The sequence below is a fragment of the Phoenix dactylifera genome, unplaced genomic scaffold (genome assembly GCF_009389715.1).
Source record: "Phoenix dactylifera cultivar Barhee BC4 unplaced genomic scaffold, palm_55x_up_171113_PBpolish2nd_filt_p 000977F, whole genome shotgun sequence".
In the NCBI taxonomy this organism is placed as follows: Eukaryota; Viridiplantae; Streptophyta; class Magnoliopsida; order Arecales; family Arecaceae; genus Phoenix; species Phoenix dactylifera.
In genome coordinates, this window is record NW_024068333.1 from 129,214 (window position 1) to 143,884 (window position 14,671).

Genomic DNA, 14,671 nt, shown 5'->3' on the forward strand with positions numbered 1-14,671 from the left:
GGTTAGGTATACCTGCAATTCTTTTTTGCAACGTGGACTAATAATAAAAGATTAGCCATCCATGAGTGCAGCTTGAACCCTGTGTTTGGTTGAAGTCATGAGATAGAGAGAATGAATGGGATTGAAAAGATGGATGGCCATCACCTATTATTTGGTTTAAAAAATTATAATTATAAGGATAGATGAAAAGGATGGAGGATGGTCATAAGACTTGGTCATGTTCCAAACTAGATGTTTTATTAATTTAGCACTAACATTTTCTCCCTTTATTGGCCGACACATCAATGAAAATTAGAACCCTCACTCCCTCATAGTTGTTCTAGTGCGTGTGTAAAATAAACCTTTGTATTATTTTAAGCTTTTAATTTATACAATATATATATATATATACTTACAAATATAAGTTATTTTATAATTCTCTTTCGAATATCACTTCTTACATATACATGCTTTCCATATTATACTGCTTTTAAAATGATTCCTTTTATTGCTAGATTCCTTATTAAAAGTATTAGAAAATAACCTTTTAAGTGTAAATGGACATTATTACCTTTCTACATGCATTAACGCTCTTGAGAAAATTTACTATTTAATTTATATTATAAAAAGCTAAAATTTTGTATAATTTTTTTAGAAGTATTACTATAAAAAGATAATGAAATTATTCCATAATTAAAGCAAGCCATTTCGTAACACCATTAAAAGAATAAATGTACCCTAAGCTGGAAGGATATTATTACTTTCGTTTTGATATAGTTAAAAGAGAAGAAAGGGCTCTTCCTCACCAACGAGATCCTATTCCTTCCTTTTTGTAAGCCCCCACTGCTCACGAGATCCTCTCCTCCCACCTTCCATTCCCTAGTCCCTCTTTCCCCAACCTTCTTAACTCCAGTGTTCTTTCCTCTCTCTCTCTCTCTCTCTCTCTCTCTCTCTCTCTCTCTCTCTCTGCAAATACGAGTTCAAAACGAAAGAAAGTGAAGCTTTGCTTCCAGTAATTTGATTCTGCTGAGAATTTTAATATCCGAGGAAGCTGAGATTGGGATTGGGAATGGATCCAGCGGAGCCGGCGGGGAAGACAACCTTTCGGCAAATCAAGAAGAGCAGGAAGAACTCGGAGGCGGCCGCAGCAGCGGCGGGGAGCTCGTCGGGCGGCGCTGTGCTTCTCTTCTTCCTCCTTGCCATCCTCTTCGGCGCCTTTATTTCAACCTTTTGCTGGATGAACAGCGAGGTGAGTCCCCTCTCTACTTGCTTTGCGCCTCCTCCATCACTACAAATTTTGGCTGGCTTCTTTTTCTCCCCTGATATAGAAGGGATTTTAATTATATAAAGAAAGATGAAGAATTCTCGCCTGTCATTTCTATTTTCTTGGTCATGGAATCCTCTACGATCGGGAAAGTCGGATGGCGGCAATTAATTGCGGAAATAAAAACGTCGTAAAGGAAGGTGGCGTGAATTTTGATGCAATGATTGCTAGAACTAACATTGTCTCGTTACGGTCCCCGCCGTCGGTGGAATCTGGTTCGCGTTCTCTTATCTCTTTGGTACTTTTTATCTTCCACAGAAAAATAAAAACGTAAGAATTATTCTTGGAAAGCTCGAGTCCTTTCATTTTATATATAAGAGGCTCAGTCACGTAGAAAAGTTACAAACGAACGTGTCCAGGGAAAAGAAACTGCGAACCTACTGGTTTCGGACACGTGTCGGGCACAAATTGCATTCAGTTGGGGAAACGCCTGGAATGATCTCTGAGGATAAGGGTGGCAATCGGATCGGATCGGATGGAGTCACATACAGGTCAAATCAGAAAATCATAAATCTGAACCCGACCTGTTTATTAAACAGATCAAAAATTACAATCTGAACCTGACCTGTTTATTAAATAGGTAATCCGATCCGACCCGTTTAACCTGTTTAATAAACAGGTAACCTGTTTACCCGACCTGTTTAATCTGTTTGCCCAACCTGATCCGTTTAACCTGTTTAGACCTGCTTAACCTGCCCAACCCAACCTGTTTAACCTGCCCAACCCGACCTGTTTAGACCTGTTTAGATCCGTTTAACCTGTTTAGACCTGTTTAACCTGTTTAACCCGTTTAACCTGTTTAGACCTGTTTAACCTGCCCAACAGTTAAACGGGTCAGACATCTAAAACCCGTATCCGACCCAATTAATAAACAGGTTAAACGGGTCGACCTGTTTACGACCCAAACCTGTTTAGGCCAAATCCAAACCTGTTTATGGCGGGTCGAACACGGGTCAGATGGGTGGATCGGGCCATATTTTGCCACCCCTAATGACGGATCGGTAGAAAATAATTAAGTGGGACCCACATAATTTGCGTGCGTTGGCCGTTGCCACGTGTTTCTATCGGTGTCTGGTGTCCGAGCACGGAAAGCCGAGTGCCGTTGGAGCGAAGGATCTTCTTAAGATTAGCTGGCCGGATGAGTTAGACTCTGGACTTTCTTTTCACGGATTTTGGTGGAATTCTGATCGTTTTAGTCGCGGTGTCATCTGGTTGGATGTCATTGTCATCAAACGTTTGTGGGTGAAAAATGTGGGAGCAGAAACTTCAACAACGCTCCAAGAAAGAGTGCTAGCAAGCTGGTCCCCAATGATCTAGTGGCTATGCACTGGTCCCTCCATTTATGTAGCTAATGAATACTTCAAACACTAGTGCAAATAATATATCTAGAACTAGGGACCATAGAAGTGTCCCTAAGGTAGTCTAATTCCTATCAGGTGCACAGGCTAATTAGACAATACTATAGATATGTCATGGAACCTACTAGCGGAGTTCCACCGGACAATGACAAAAAAGCTGGTTAGCACTCTTTCCATCTTGTCTTGACGTATCGCGAAACCCACTGGCTGTCTGGATGTGCTTGAAGAGAGTAGTAATAAGCCAACTGGCTTAAAGATATGTGCATGCATGCCTTTGACATTAAATCAGTCAAAAAAATAATGATATGCCTTGATCTTTAAGAACTTTTTTCCACCGTCATACTATTGTTCAAAAATAGATTGGATAAGAGTGTAATGCCAGAATAGCACCGAGCTGCGATATGGGTATAGTATTGGACTACAGTAGTAATCTAAGTTATACCAACTTTTATGGTAAGCTACTGATAAAACTAAGCTAATACAGATACATTGAATTGATTGTCGAAATATTCTTAATTTAAAGTACAATTCTGATATTTATACTAAAATACAATAACTATCCACTATGATATTTGCCACCTGTGCTCTTTGCTCATGACGGTTTTGGTAACTGATGCTGCTTGTTTCTGCTACTACACAACCATCAGGATTTGTATTAACTGTTGGGCTATCTCATATTTTGTTGGTCTTAACTTATCATCAACTTCCCCTTAGCCTATACTTTCACATTGGCCGTCTCTCTTCAAGCATCCTATTGTATGGTCATTTTGGAACACCTCGATCCATCTGTCTTGTATTATAGTTGATCATGACTATCTTGATCTTTCAGCCTACTTATCAACATTGTGGCCAAACTTTCTTCCTTCAGTTTGTGCCTTCACACTTGATAGAATTTATCATGGTCATACACTATTAAGCTTCACAAGAATTATGTGACTTCCATCTATTTTGACTTCATTTAAATTAGTCCATGAGACACTTGCTCATGCCTATTATTTGGGGTTGTTGGGATATGGTATAAACATAATGCATGTTCGTTTATCCTTTTTGACCTAGCTTGAGTTTATAGGGGTTCGGACAACTTCCTATTGGGTTGTTGAGCGTTGTCATCACTTGCCATAATTTATGCCTTGCTTGAGCTCAACTCCAATAGTATTAGCTTAACTTGTTGGCACTCATCACTAGCTAGGAAAGGTCTCATATTCAAGCCTAAATAAAGGCGAGTAATCATCACATTTCTTCAAAAAGTTTGTGAGCTTGACCTCCTGACACTTTGCCCATCATATAATATAGGCATGCTGTCTGTGATTCTAAGTAGTAATGAACATAGGTTGCAAGCTAATATTTAGGCAGAATCTTTTCTGAACACTATTGATAATAGAAACATGCGTGCATTTTTTTTACTTTACACAAAATAAATGCATGAAAATGAAGTCATTTTAATCTTTAGCAATGAGGGACATGTAGTTCTTGGGCTGAAATTTGGCCCAAACTACCCAAACTCTGGTTATTAAATTATTGGGTGGGCTCGGGCCAAGGCATGTTGAGTTCAAGGTGGGCTAAGCCGATCTTAGGCCTACCCTACATAGTTCAAGATGACTTTGAGACTCTAGAACTCACCTTTTCTCTCATCCCAAAACTACACAGTTAAGTCCAGTTCTGTGTGAGCATGTGAGTGTAAATATAGAGTCTCGCGGCCCATGTCAAGTGATTCATATATATCTATGAAATATCTATTTGTCAAAAACAAGCTGCATGAATTGTAAAAGGAGAGATCAGATATGCCTAATAGGTTTATCGGAAAAAAAAAACAAAAGAAAAATCTTATAGGTAAGTAATTATTTTGTCTGAACAAATATGGCATGGGTAGTAGACTAACTAATCTTGCCCCACATGGAGCCACTCTATTTCCAATATAATTGGTGATAATTGAGATAAGAAAAAGGGAATTAATTAACCTCCTCCAAAGTGAAGCATGTGTGGATGCAATGCTTATGCTTAATGAAAAAAATTGTGTTCTTTGTTCTTTTATAGATCAAACCCTGTTTTCTTTTCTTTAATTACATACTTGCAGTCCTTTGGAAGCATCACGGCCACTATCACCATGGCTCAGAATCTCATCATACCCCCAACCGCCACCCACACCCAAACCCCTCCAACCCCAAAGCCCAAAGCAAAGCCCAAAGCAAAGCCACCCGCAATCCCCTTCACCTGCCCCGCCGGCAACGGGACCGCAACCCGCATCTGCCCTTCGCCACCACTCCCACCTCTCCCCGACTCCTCCCTTTCCCCCTCTCCCTCCTGCCCGGACTATTTCCGGTGGATCCATGAAGACCTCCGGCCATGGAAGTCGACCGGCATCACCCAAGAAATGGTCGAAAGAGCCCGAGAAACCGCCCACTTCCGGCTTGTCATCCTCCACGGCCGTGTCTACATGGAGCGCTACCGCCGCTCCTTCCAAACCAGGGACGTCTTCACTCTCTGGGGCATCCTCCAGCTCCTCCGCCGCTACCCGGACCGCATCCCCGATCTCGAACTCATGTTCAACACCCACGACTGGCCCGTCGTCCAGGCCGGCCGGAATGCGTTGGCGCCGCCACCATTGTTCCATTACTGCGCCGATGACTCCGCGCTCGATATCGTCTTCCCCGACTGGACCTTCTGGGGTTGGTAATTCATTCTGCCGACGCTTTAGCTTCTTGGTTTTCATGCTGCATCGCTTTAGATTGAAATGGTTTGGTTGATGAGAGTTTTGTGGGTGAAATTTCGAAGGCCGGAGATCAATCTAAAGCCGTGGGAGCTGCTGAATAGGGAGCTGAAAGAGGGGAATGAGAGGGTGAGGTGGATGGATAGAGAGCCCTACGCCTACTGGAAGGGAAACCCGGCGGTCGCTGCCACCCGGAAGGATCTTCTTAAATGCAATGTATCTGAAGCTCATGACTGGAATGCTCGGATCTACGCACTGGTATATATCTTTGAATGCTTTCTGTTCAAAGTGCAAGTGTATGACAATTTGGAGTTGGACTGCTGACTGATAGTAATGAGTTTGTAGAATTGGCGCAAAGAGACTCAGATAGGGTACAAGGAGTCGGACTTGGGCAGTCAATGCATTCATAGGTAATTCATCACTTTGTTTTCCTATTTCCAACTTGTCTACTGCAAACTAATGGAGAGTTGAATCCAAACTAATGGATGTTAGGTACAAGATTTATATTGAGGGGGCTGCTTGGTCAGTGAGTGAGAAATATATTCTAGCATGCAACTCGCTCACACTACTGGTGAAGCCCAGGTACTATGACTTCTTTACGAGGAGTCTGATGCCGCTGCAGCACTACTGGCCGGTGCGGAGCGATGACAAGTGCAGGTCCATCAAATTTGCAGTTGATTGGGGCAATTCCCACAAGCAAAAGGTATGCTTCGAACATTTGCATTCTAGGATTCCAAGCATACCCACATTAAGAAAAATCAGTAAGCAAAATCATGTTGGCTCCTAGCCTTGTATAATTCATTCTTCTGACTTGAAATCAAGGGACACGCTATGAGGCCTGAGCCTATTAACAGAAGAAAGCTCTGTATGCTGGCGTGCCATGTGGTATGATCAACTGGTGCTCTATACCACAACCCTTCTGTGAATTGCTCCTACTCTTGATTTGCATGAATCTCCTTGTTCCACATGGCATGCCAGTGGTGCAAGGTTCTGCTATAAGGTGGAAATAATGTTTACAGTTGACGTTAATGTGATGCAGCTAGCTGATATGATTCAATTGCAAAAATTGATGCCAATGGACTAGTTTACTGGTTTTGTTGGAAGTAGATCATTTGTCTGGCATGTAATTCTCAGAATCTAGTTGTATTGCATTCACTACTACAGAAAAGGAAAAGAAAATTGAGGGCATTTACCATGGGAAAGATAAATTTTATTTTTCATTTAAACATAGTTTAGTTTACAAGTTCTTAGAGACAACATAATTTATTGCTTAGGGGGACCATGGATTGGATTGAAACAAGTCTAGGGAAAAATGTTTTTACACAAGTTGAGGTGGTGACTGTTCATAGGATTGTAAAAATCTGATTCACAGCCTTATTGCATGGTGCTTACAAGTTATCAATCAAAGAAAACTAGAAACTAGACTTCATTCAGATTTTCCAAAAAAGATGAAGAATAGTTGTCTTATTTTTAGGTCTTTCTAGCAAAACAAGCAAATAGGAGACCTTTTCAAGAGGAAAGTAAGTTTCTTGTGCTTTTCTCCTTGCAACCAAGCAAACCTTAAGTAGAAATTTTCTTCTAATTTGCAGTGGAGATAATTTGTAGCTTACAGAACCTTGAAAGACCTCTGATGTGTCTACATGATGTTGCATTATGTGTTCTACCAATTTCAATTACTCATGCATGGTGCACTTTGATGCATCAGAAAAGAGATTATTGATGTACAACAGCATTTGGATTTAAGTCACCAAGATTCCATGTTTGTGTTCACACATATCATGAATTCCATGGATTGAATGGTAACATTGTACCTAGAGTTAACCATTATTTTGGTTGCCAGAGGACATAGCCACATTCCAAAATGTAGAGCACCATTTAGTTGTAAGTGGAAAAGATTGCATGCCATTTAATATCTCTCCTTTAGGCAAAACCATAATTTATACAAGGTAAACTATTTATTTATTTATTTATTGAAAGAATAACATTTGAAGTGCCCTATCACCTTTTTAAGAAATGAAAAGAAGAATTATTTATGTCCTAACCTTAGGAAAACTCCCGAGCTTCAAATCCATAACTGCATTTAGAGGAGAGCGCAATTTTGAGGCTGTTGTGAAATTTGCATTAAGTTATACAAGACTTGCTCAGCCAATGCACTTGTTAGTTTTAACTAACTCATATGATAAACATGTATCTCGAGGAAAAGTTTGAAAATATGGCACCATTATGGATTAGGAGGTCCAACACTCATAATAGATCTGGGGGGATGGAATAATATTTATTCAATTCTTATCATGTATATTTGCATTTGTAATTATATGTTTAGACTTTCATGTTTATATTGCTTTGTTTGATGAACCACAAGTTTGGATGTCAGAGGATCTTATTGGTTGATAAAATGTCAGCAGTAGGCATAGAATACATCAGGGGAGGGTTTGAATTAAAAACAGGAGAGGAGAAGTGAGAGGCATTGGGCATTCCACTGGAATGATTTATTCCACTGTTTGAATGTGTTTCATCTTATCCCAAAAATACTGGGATGAGGGGTTTGAAGGTTCCCTTGATCTTTCAAAGTACTCTTTTTCACTTATTTTAGAGCAAAATTTCCATCACAAGCAAGTAATCCTCAAGTGCAGGCGGATCTCTCTCCATCTCTCCCCAAAAAATAAAAAAAGAAAGAGAGAGAGGAAAAACCTCCAAGATCCTAACATGCTTGGAAACTTCCCAATTCTAGTGGAAAGGTACAGAGAAAGAAGGCAAAAAGGGTACGATGCTGATAAATCAAGTTAGTAAATTTTCTACTTTCAAAATTCCAAAATACTTATAATCAACTTTTCAGATGGATCTGGATATCTGGAAACGGTTAGGAATGGACAAATAACAATATCCACAATTTCTTGCCCTTCTCACTTCCTTCTCTACTTCAGAAGAAAAATCACATGGATAAGGTTATTGGGTATTTAAATAGGCCCTTTAAGATTAGTTCAACAGCATGGGCTTCCAAAAATTGTGGGTCACTTGTAGTTAGGCCATTTTCGCAAAGAAGGTAGCTTTATCTCTAGCTTATAGGCTACTAGAATGCGATTATTGTTGCTCAATAAATATAAGATTAATAAAAAAAAATTTATGTAGAATGGCCCTTGATATTTGAATTTTACTCAATAACAAGAAAGAAAGAGAATGCCTTCAGTACTAGTATTGTTTAAGGATAATATTCTAGCTGTTTCTTTTCGGGTTAGGGGAAGCTTCCGTCATGTCAGAGCTAGAGTCCATGCAAGCAATGGGAGTCATGCTACCGAGGTTGTCACGCAATCCATGGGGCCCAAGAGATCAACCCCAAAGCACAACTCTCAATCAAGGAGCCTACAACAAAACTTCTTCTAGCCAGGAAAAGGAAACTTGCTTCCTTGGAGCGGCCTCCCTTCCCGATTATTGCTAAAGCCATGGGCGTGGAGGAAGTAACTCAATCAGAGCTAAATGAATCCACTCTTCTGCTCCCCTCAATTCTGTTTGCAACTCTCTTGGAGTGGGGAAGGAGGTGTGGACTGGAGTTCTCTAACCATGAGGCAAACCTTGTGATCCAGATCATGCTTACTTTGGAGAAGAAAAGCCAATGAATGCCTCCAAGTGATTGGTCTCTAATATGATTATCATCCTATAGTAGACTAGCTTTATTTTTTGTTATTGAATCTCTTCTTATCTCCCTATGCTAATTCTATCCTGGAATGTATGAGGTTGTAATGATCATTTGGAATGTAGTGCCATATACAATATTGTTCGAACTCGTAGACGTGTACTCCTGACCTTGCAATAATCCTATGTATACATTCTTTTAATTCCTTCTTGAGATCCTTGGGGGGCAATATCCTGGATGTTTGGAAATTTGTTGATACCTCAGGTTTGTTTGGGGGCATCATTATTGGCTGGTGCATGAGTATCTTTTCTAAAGTCGGTGATGAAAGGAGCTTTCTCTTTCATTGTTGAGTTCTTTTTTCATCCTCTCCAGATGAGCTGGTCTTTTACGATAGTTTATGAATGGCAGAGACCTCAGTCCTTCCTTTTGGGACAAATTAATGGACATTAGAAACCAGTTTCCTAAAGCATGGCTCCTTGGAGGTGATTTCAACATAACCAAGTCGGTCTTTAATAAAAGGTGTAGGTCTCAATGCTGGACAAACTCGCTCTCTTTTGCCAACTTCATCTCTACTCTAAATTTAATAGATTTGGACCTCAAGGGGCATAACTTCACTTGGAGCAATCTCAGGGAGAAACTACAGATGGCAAGAGTTGATGGGTATTTTCTCTCTCTTGCTGACTGGAATCCTTTCCCTTTACTTATGTAACAATCCAGGACCTTACCAAAATGGATAGCTGGAAGGTATTGTTTGGGATCTTTGATCCTATATAAGTATCCAAGATCTACCTAGTGCATAGCTAATGTGGGATCAAACACAGGCCTGCACGGATGCTTATAAACTTCCTCCATTTAAGCCCTCACGTACTCACTAGGTTAAGAGTCTAAATCTATTTAAATCCAACCACAAATCAATACAAATCGCAAACACCACGATCAGCTCATAGTCAACCTAAATGGGCCTATGCTGCAGTGGCCCCTAGTTCACATGGGTCATAGGTTGAATTTGATCTAATGCCATTTGTGACAATCCAAGTATTTGTAAGGATCCGTGCAGATGTGTGTTTAGACCCACATCAGTTATGCACTTGTTAGATTTTGGGCACTTACATAGCGCTAAGGAACCTAAATGATACCTTTCAACTCACCTTTTTGGATAAGATCATGGGTCATTGCAAATGATATCAGAGCGAGCCTGATCAATGGCTTATGTGTACTGAGAGATATTGCAGCACAAGCCTATTTGGTTGACCATGGGCTGATTATGGAGTTTCTAATATGATTTCTACTACTTGTGATTGGATTTGGATCCTTAGCCTGATGAGGATGCTAGAAGGCTTAAATGGAGAAAATATGTGAGGACCTAAGTGGGTGTGTGTTTAGTCCCACATCGATTGTGTACTGAGTATATCTTGGATACTTATATAGAGCCAAGGAACCTAATAACACTTTCTAGCTAGCCGTTTGGGGTAAGGTCCTAGATTGTTACAAATTATTTAGGGCTTCATCTTAACGATAAGAAGCTTTGTAGGTGAGAGTGGTTACTTCTTGAAAAAATCAATCTAAGACTTGCATCATGGAAATGGATATTGTTATATCTGGGTGGTTAATGAACGCTCCTTAATGCTATTGTCATTGCCCTACTCTTGTATTACATGGCTATTTTCAAGTCCCATGATCAGTGAGAGATCGAATAGACCAGCTTCAAGGAGCCTTCCTATGGAATGGCAAGAATAAGATCAGTAGGTTCCACTATCTTACTAGTTGGAATATTGTAAGGAGAAATCAGGAGGAGGTTTGAGAGTTAAAAAATTAGTGGACCTCAATACCTCCTTATTGTAAAAATGCATCTAGAAATACCTTGACAATGATGAAGGCTATTAGTGAAACATCATCCATGCCACCTACTATTCTTGTAGGAAATTGGGCCCAAGGGTAAGTAAGAGTTTATGTAATGACCTAGGATCTTACCTAAAAAGGCTGGTTAGAAGGTATTATTTATGCTCTTTCGTCTTGTATAAGTACCCATGATCTTGCTAGCACACAACTAATGTATGACTCGGCACAAGCTGCATGGGTCTTCGCATACTGCGAGTTCTCATGGATCCTCGGTACGCTAAGGGTCTAGATCCAGTCAAATCCAATCACAAACACCATATTGGCCTGTGGTCAATCCTAAAAGAGTTCATGCTGCAGTATCCCCTAGTCCATATGGGCTATGGGTTGGGTCAGGTTTGATACCATTTGTAACAATTCAGCACCTCACTCAAAAGGGCTAGCTGGACAGTACTATTTGGGTTTATCGGTCCTATATAAATATCTAAGATCTCCTCACCTTACAAAGCAACAAACCATATGAGACTAAACACATGCTCGTACGAGTCCTCACAATCTAATTGGAATTTCACCAATTTGAAAAGGCACTAATACATCTTTGGATACTTTTTAGAACTACCTAAGTTTTAAACTTGGTAAATAGTAAGCAAATCTAGTTCTAGGTCGATAGGTGGGTGAGCTTTACCCCACTAAGAAAATATCGACTCATTTGTACAATCAATATTGCAAACACAATTGACCAATAGCTAGCTTCCAGAATTGGAGTCATAGAAATTGGAGCTTAGAGCTGCTCAGGCCTTTAACGTTTCAGGATAAGGATTATTTAAGGGATTGCACTTGGCCTTGACTCTCTCACGCCAACTCAATGGACAGACTATGCTAGAAAACAACCGAGGACAAAACCTCTCAATATTGCACTCGTCCTTGGCTTCTCTCATACCATCTAACTAAATGGCAGAATGTTGGAAAATTACTAAGGACCAAAACTTCTCAGTTTGTTCCTAATACAAATTCATCAATGCGGAGGATTGACCTGCCCCTTTGCAAGGCTCTATGGAAATCTGAAACCCCCCAAAAGGTCAGGGTTTTGATGTGATTAGCTTTGAAAGAGTGCCTACACACGAGCACTCGAGCAGTGCTGGAAAAAAAGATAACCAAAAGATGTAGTTTATGTGTTTTGCAATTCTAGTTCGGAAACCATTAATGAGATCTTATTCCACAGCCCCTTTTGCAAAGAGCATTTCACATTTTTTTATGCTTTGTGTAAAGATTAAAAACTGAGCTTCAACATTGAAATCCCTAGGGACTAGCTGGAGGCAGAAGAGAATCATTAAAGAGCATAGAACTTGGGTCCAGCTAGTCCTAGCTGTGTGCAGGAAACTGTGGAAGGAACAGGCAGATATTTCTAAAGAAAGCAAGGTTTCTGGCATCATTAATCTACTCAATCTCACAGCTGTTCATCTCGTTGGGCACTCATTGTTCCTCTAATTCCTCCCTGACTCACTGTAATTTTATTAGTGCTTTAGATAGATTTAGAGTTTTCTTTGACTTGTGGTCTTCTTTTGGACCTGCTTGTACTTCTGTTAAACTTTAACCCTTCCTCCTTAATTTCCAAAATAAAAAAATCCAGAACATCATCATATATCTCAATGGGCCCCAAATACTGATACGCCTGTTGGTTGGGGCCAACTTAGTCTATCCAACATAGAACAAAACAAATTTCTGAAATGATTGGTTTGACATAACCTAGAACTTTGCTTCAGTAGGGCTAAAAGCAAATGGATTAGCCAGCCTTAATATTGTGAAATTCACAAATTACTCTAATAGCACTTAACCTGTAATTAACTCAGACTTCCTACAGCATCTCAATAGGGTTCAAACCTGCTGTATCCAAATAGAGGAGATGTATCTACTGCTAGAGGAAGCCTCTGTTGGTTTGCTATTATCATGTACATGCATTATACTAACAGCAATATTCTTTGGTTGATATAGTTTTTAATATCTACATTTCTCATCTCTACAAATCCTGAGCAGGCACAGGCTATAGGAAAGGAGGCTAGCAACTTCATCCAGGAGAAGCTGAAGATGGAATATGTCTATGATTACATGCTCCATCTGTTAACTGAATACTCAAAGCTCTTGAGATACAAGCCTACTAGACCTCGCAAAGCCATTGAGTTGTGCTCCAAGTCCATGGCTTGCCCTGCAAAGGCCCTTGAGAAGAAGTTCATGATGGAGTCCATGGTGAAGTCTCCTCATGATTCAGCCCCCTGCAAGCTCCCTCCACCCTTCAAGCCAGTGGAGCTCAAGATGTTAGAAAGGAGGAAAGCTGCTGCCATAAAGCAAGTGGAGATGTGGGAGCAAAGAGCTTAGGAGAGCTAAGAGAATAAGCCAATGCAATAAAGCAAGTGTTAACCTTGTGCATAGTCCCATATAGGATGGACCATTAAATGTAACATTTACAGCCGAGGAGCCCATTTATATTCAGTCTACCTATCTACGTAGATAAGTATGGGGTTCCTTCTATTTTTTGTTTTAATTTAATTTAATTTATTTCTTTTTTTTGGATCTCAAGCATTTTGATAGCTTCAGCTTCTTGCAATTTGGTTCTCTATAAATTGGTCTAGTGGGCCTTGAGGTTTCACAGGATGTTTTTGCTTTGGGCAATTGGCATTGACAAAGTCCAGGAGATATGCATCCCAAAATGTGATTCTTGGCTGCTAAGGCATGGCATTTTGATGAATAATATGAAAGGAAGCCTTTAGAGTTTTGGAGCAGTCAACAGAGCCGCCAAGAAATTATTGTTTGAATGGCTGAAGCAGGGTTTGAAACAATGTCGGTATGTTCAAAGACAGGAGGCCATTATATTCCCAATTGGCTATGACTGCCCAACCTGCCGATTTTTTTAACTGATATGTATTGTTACTTGTACACCACGTGCATGCGGACTTAAAATTGATTCGATGTCAACATATAGAAAGAAATAAACTAGATCTTGCAGTACAAAATACTGTATGGCTTGAAAGCATTAGTCAGAAGAAGTATGACGTTAATACAATTTTCAACAAACAGAATTAGAATGACCAGAAGAAGAAATTTGGCATGGCCAACGAATCACTGGCAACATTCTTATTACCAATGAGCTGATTTGGAATTTTCATCTTCCTTGTGGTGCTGCCAAGGTCTGCTTTGCTTCAAAGTAGATCTTTAGAAAGCGGCATGAATCGGCAATTTCTCTCGAGTTTTTAGTAGTTTGGTATAGTTATTGTTCCCAAAGTTTTGAGTTTCTAGTAGCTTGGCAGAGCGAACACAGTTCGTAATGCGCTTCGGTCTCTTCACGCCATTTTGCTATGGGTTGAGGGTGACCAAGTGATCACTATTCATTGGCCCAATAGTTATCCACAACCTGATGGTGACTGCACTCTGTAGTTGCTTAGTATGGGAATTGTGGACGTTCCTAGGAAGCCATCCACTTCAGGCACATTTGTAAAGAAGGTACCCATCAGGCTAACTGGGCAGCCTACTTTCTGTAGTTCATGTAGCTGACAATTGAAATCCATGACCTAATTGCTCTTGATTTTTGTGAATTTAATCTGTCAAAGTAGATTCAAACCTTTACCGCATGTTTCAAGTAAACCTAAAAACAGAAATAAACTTTGATATAGTAATTTCCTCCAGTGAGGGAAAATTGTAAGATGTCAATAGAAGAATCTTTATGAAATTGTAGTGAGAAAAATTAGTGTAGATCTACAATTCATCCTGTGAGGACTCGTGCGGGCATGTGTGTAGTCCCACATCGGTGATTCATTGAAGAGATCTTGGGTACTTATACAGGG

General features: G+C 40.1%; 1 protein-coding gene across 1 annotated transcript; it reads left to right on the plus strand.

The window, feature by feature from the left end:
- The first annotated feature begins 687 nt into the window (after positions 1-687).
- LOC103724368 (O-glucosyltransferase rumi homolog) lies at positions 688-13,479 on the plus strand. The gene is made up of 6 exons (XM_017846947.3): positions 688-1,228; positions 4,736-5,331; positions 5,434-5,626; positions 5,714-5,778; positions 5,861-6,071; positions 12,870-13,479. Exons 1-6 carry the CDS (start codon positions 1,049-1,051, stop codon positions 13,206-13,208), a joined length of 1,584 nt encoding a protein of 527 aa, XP_017702436.1. The 5' UTR covers positions 688-1,048; the 3' UTR covers positions 13,209-13,479.
- Positions 13,480-14,671: the final 1,192 nt, after the last annotated feature.